The sequence below is a fragment of the Physcomitrium patens genome, chromosome 10 (genome assembly GCF_059467195.1).
Source record: "Physcomitrium patens ecotype Gransden chromosome 10, ASM5946719v1, whole genome shotgun sequence".
NCBI lineage: Eukaryota > Viridiplantae > Streptophyta > Bryopsida > Funariales > Funariaceae > Physcomitrium > Physcomitrium patens.
The window spans coordinates 17,727,845-17,733,168 of NC_143419.1; the positions used below are offsets into that span (position 1 = coordinate 17,727,845).

General features: G+C 38.2%; 1 protein-coding gene across 2 annotated transcripts; it reads left to right on the forward strand.

The window, feature by feature from the left end:
* Nucleotides 1–534: 534 nt before the first annotated feature.
* LOC112287330 (uncharacterized) lies at nt 535–3,604 on the forward strand. 2 transcript variants are annotated; one of them, XM_024530233.3, is made up of 5 exons: nt 545–745; nt 1,042–1,278; nt 1,384–1,567; nt 1,687–1,941; nt 2,046–3,604. In XM_024530233.3, exons 1-5 carry the CDS (start codon nt 705–707, stop codon nt 2,487–2,489), a joined length of 1,161 nt encoding a protein of 386 aa, XP_024386001.1. In that variant the 5' UTR covers nt 545–704; the 3' UTR covers nt 2,490–3,604. The 2 variants fall into 2 exon arrangements, with proteins under 2 accessions (XP_024386000.1, XP_024386001.1); XM_024530232.3 differs by having other exon boundaries at nt 535–745; nt 1,042–1,567.
* The last annotated feature ends 1,720 nt before the right edge of the window (nt 3,605–5,324 follow it).

The following is a 5,324-nucleotide window of genomic DNA, read 5'->3' on the forward strand; positions in this document are numbered from 1 at the left end:
ATGTTATGAACAGTGCATGTTTATGAAGGCACACATAACTTCCGAGCTGGGGAGGGCATCCGTGTCTTCTCCAAATTTGGTGTGTCTTTGAATGCAAGTCTGGAATTAAAACAGTTCAACTATGCACTTAACAAAGTTAAAGCTCCAACTAATGTCCGTTTAACTGGTAGTTTGAGTCTAACCGAGAAAGTAAGCTGCAAATTACGGTCTATCTGGTGACTTTCGCGAGGTGATGTGGTAATTTACGAGAGTAACAATCCTGGGGATGTAAAAATGGGATGCTATGGAAGGTGCATAGCTTCGGGGAGGAGTGACCAAACAAAATTTGTCTGTTCGCATTTATAAACTTCGTCTGGGAGTTGGAGTCCTTTTCCCATCACCTCTTCTAGAGAAAGCATTGTTCGCCAATGTGGTCATGTCGACTGGTACTTTCCGCTGTGTACGGCTGGACACCGGATTCTCGCTTCATCTACAACCACACCAGTAAGCATCCCACTGGTACTTAAGCAAAGAACCCTCTGGTGTCGTTCTTGAGGTGCAGCGCACAACCTCGTTAAGGCCATTTTCTCGTTAATTTGATCCTGCACGGTAGGTTGGGTTTCAGCTCAAGGGTTGGGTTTTGGTGGCCGTGAATGCGAGTTATTCGGCTCCTTCGGTGTGCCAGAATTGTGAGCCTCACGAGGAAACGTCGAGTGTAGCACAAGATGAAGGTCTCCGAACATGCTGAAAAAATGAAGCTCTTCAGGTGCTTACAGCAGCTTTGCAAAGTGATTAAGTCTGAGGGACAGTTGTAATCGTTCTGTGCTTATTCGTGTTCTTTTTCGAGGTAGTTTCTGTGTCACGACCGCCCCTTAATGATTCTCGCATACCTCAGGGATGACTAACGGAGTGATGCTGTGGACTGCAAGCATCTGAGGATATATTCTTCTTTTTCTTGAGTTAGTAATTCTCCAGATGTAAGATTCAAAAGACTGTTACGATGGATCGTGAAGTGACGCCGACAATAGTTGGGATTTAACTGAATTCTTTGTGTGCATGTAGCGACGTGGGCTTAAAACCTGAGGTGAGGGCGTCGTATGAGCACGCGGAGCAATTGCGGGCTGTCAATAGCACGAAGCTGTTGCAAGAGAGTCCTCTGTATGCAGAAGATGAAGAGGAGGACTACCCGCTGGGGCTACACCGCCGGCGCCCTTCCACACCTCAGGACTACACCTTGGCCATCGATTACACAGCTTCAAAGACGGTCAATTCTCTGATTGACAAATGCAAGCATTTCCAGTGCGTCTCCTCACTGTACAAAGAAGAGAGTCATGAGCTTTTATCCACGCTTGTGGGACTGCACGAGATTCTCCAAATCATTCTCGGACTTCCCAATCTTTGCAGGTACCAGGAGGTGTTGGAGGACATTATGCTATACTCTACTAGGGCATTCGCGTTCATGGAAAAACTTTGTTACCTGCAGTTGCCGAATTCCAATCACGGCGTCCACAAGTCTGCAATGAAGATAAGCGAGTATGCGTGCCGATTCTACAACCAAACAGTCAGATTGTGCGAAAAGTATGAAACGGTAAATGAAGTATTGGAACTCATGCATCGACTTTGAACTTATGATGGTCCAATCCTTTCAGTATGTGCGCTTCCACCAGACCTGCAGAACAGGTGACTTTGTATCGGTGTCTTGTACAGAGTGACGATCACCGCAGGTGTATTTCGTCTAGGGAAGAGCGACCATCATTTGGTGTAACCACTTACCGGGTGCCGATTGACAATGTCGCCGATAGGTTGCTCAAGAAGAGGCACGTCCGAATTCCTTTAGTGGAGTTGGATGGAAAATCCGCATATAATGTGGAGCTCTCCTACCCTCGCTCATGGTTCTCGAAGGACGTTGCCATGAGTGCCAAGATTGAAAGCAACGACCGTGGCTTTTCCCAAACACTCCAGGTACTGTGTTTTACAAGATTCACCGCACATTCACTCATTAGGTGTGACAAAGGACCGCATTGACCCTGAAAAAGAGCTAACTGGCACATCTGATGGTACTGCAGACTGGACGTGTGAAAATTGAGAAGGGAAGTTGGGGATGGGAGGAGGCGCAAGACACTATTTTAGTTACGTACGACGATCTTGTGGTGGCTAATGTGGCTGCAGTCTCTGGAAGCTTGCTCTCATTTACCAAGCAATCTAGAACGAAGGAGAACCAGTCTGCGCAGAAGTACCGAACCAGCATCCAGATCGTAGGGTCCAGTAGGATCGATCTCGATCTGCAGAATCTATTCATCAAAGGGGTGAAGGACAAAGATTGCGTCTACTACAAGTGCTTTGTGAATATGAGTGGGCTTGAGGAAGTTCTTGGTATCTATCGGTATCAGCAGAAGCAGTTCCTACCGGCGGAGGGTATGCTTCACATTGTTGGCCGAGGCAATCAGCCCGGTCTCCGTCATGTCCTCGTCGCCATCTTCTCTTCTCTTGGGTTCACACCCTTGGCGTAATCCAGCGCTCACCACTTACATCGCAATTCCATCCTGCCGGTGAATCATGAATTTGTACAGCGATAAAACCAAGTATTCCAACGTCTTCACATGTGGAGGACTAGTATTGATATCAGGAGACTAATAGACTGGTGGTTTGTGAATTTGAGATTCTACCAGGGTTAAAGTCCCCCTTTTGGTCCACCCATTGAATCCTACCGGCTTTTCTTCGGGAGGTTCAGCAGACACGGCAACGATTTTGAAATCTTAGCATACATTCGAGGGAGCGCAGGATATGCCAAGCTCCCGCGACTCCATTTTTCCAACCGCATAACTCAGCCAGGCCCTTGCAGAAAGCTCGTCCGTGAAGTCCACCTTGTACATCATACAAACCACGTACTTTTAAATTTCTTTTTTACGTTACACACGTATCTTCTCTGATCCTGCCAATTGTGAATTTCTTAATTCAATCGGCTGATCGGCGTAGTTTTAATTGTAAGTTCAGTCCTACGCATCATTGACAGATCAAGTCTGTGACACGCGGGAGGACACTTACATGCCATGGGACTAGACCAGAGGAACCCTGCGGATCGATAATAGGCCTTTTTTTCTCGGCTGCATAGCACCGAGTTACGCAGGAAGTTACTCTTCAGCAGGTCTCTGTCAAGCAAACCGGATGTCAAATCTCGGCAACCCACTTCACTGACGTTTCATGTCTCGTCGACACATCATGCTGGCATACTTTTGCCCCATTGGTGATTGAGATACAACACTCACGAAGTTTGCAAGATGTATGATTGGTGGTAATGATAGTTTGAGGGGTATAGTTATGTAAAAAATATTTTTCTCACTTCGAGTTCATTAAGGTTGAGTTAGTTTAGCGTTGGACTTGTAGAGACTTCTCCAGTTTTTTTACGTGTTCGTGCACACCAGCATCGCTCTCGGCCCTGTTTCCGGGAACGAGCTGCTACCGGGTGTCTTTTCTCAACTCCGACGCTACATTCATTATTATTCTCTGTGGTTGAATTAACCACCGATCCAGTTCCACAGGCTCTGTGAAGGCTGTGTATAAGAACACCTCACAATTCAACATTCTTTTTGGGGTACAAAATAACATGGAATGTAAATTGCAATTGTGGAAGGTGTAGGCAAGGTATACATGATTTATAACTATTTGATTAGAATCATCTGTGATCAAATTCTCAAATGCTTCTGTTTATGTAACAAGAGAACTAGATTGTAGGGCCTCGTGTGGCTACAATTGAAGAGAAAATTATGATCAATGTCACACATCCATTAATGTACAAAGGTGTAATTAGTAATGAGCGTAATGAGAGATAGTATTAATTGGAATCATATTCTCTCACAAGATATTAGTTTTATGTATGTTTTCTTCCATGATCAAAACTTAAACACTTTTTATAGTCATCAAAATTTAACACTAAATGACACAATTTGAATAATTATTGAATATTAATCTTCTCTTCGCACATTTAAAATAAATAATTTCAACTGATTTATCTAGGAAAAGCTTTATAATTCATCATACAAAATTATACGTGATATTGGGTCAAATAATTCCACAGGTATTTCATTTTGAATAGAATTATCTAAGATGAATCATATTAGTGTTACATAAAGAAGATTCAAAAACATAAGATAAGTAGTAAAATTTCATAACTCAACAAAATATAATCAATATTCTTTTTATAAAAATAAAATATTTATTTTATTTAATGATAATATCAAGTAAATAATAGACCAATAGTATCTTAAATAATAAGAAATTAAATGATACTATGAATCAATCAAATAAGTTTTTATAAGCTTTACTTCTTTTATTTTATTTTATTTTATTTTTCTTACAAAACTTTAAACATTAATTTTTAGAAAAATTAGAAAAAAATAAATATTATATTATATATACAAAATATCATGGATATACATATTAACTCAAATAATTACTTGGATACTATTAATATATAAAAATAAGAAGAAATAGGTATAATATTATATAATGTGAATTCTAGCTTCAAAATATATTGGGCATTTAACTATGGAAGGTAAATAGAAAATGTAACAACAAGATTCTAATAAGTCTAATAGAACCTTGAATAAATTTTAATTAAACCTTAAGAAGCCTAAAAAAAATTTAATCAATCCAAAAGAAGTCACAAATTAACCTTAAAAAAAATCTTAAATAAATACTAAAATAAAAATCTTAAAGAAATAAAAAAATAAGCTTAGATAAATTCAAAAATAAAAACCTTAAAGAAATAATAAAATATCCTTTAAAAATACTAAAAATAAAAATCTTAAATAAATCCAAAATAAATTTTAAGTAAATTCTAACCAAATCTTAATGTAGCCCTAAACAAATCATAATAAAATTCTAACAAATCTTTAAAAAATCCTAGCAAAATCCTAACCAAATCTAAATGTAGCCCTAAACAAACCATACTATAATCTTAACAAAATCCTAAAAAAATCTCAATAGAATCCTAACAAAATTCTATTAAAATCATAAGTAAGTTTAAATTAAAATATAATCAAAAGTCTAATTAAATCTTAATCAAAATCCTAATTAAAAAATAATCAAATCCTTATAATGTCCAATAAAAGATTGAAAAGAATTTATTTCATATAAATCAAATTAACTTTTTACAATACATTATTTCAAATTTTGGCCTTAGGATGGATCTTAAGAAAATTCAAACTATCATGGATTAGAAGATTTTAAAAATAATAAAGACATTTAATGCTTATAAAAATTTAGCAATTACTATCAAATTTTTATCAATTTTTTTTTTTCTTTGAAGTTGTAGCTCTACTTATACATTTGATTTATAAAGGCAA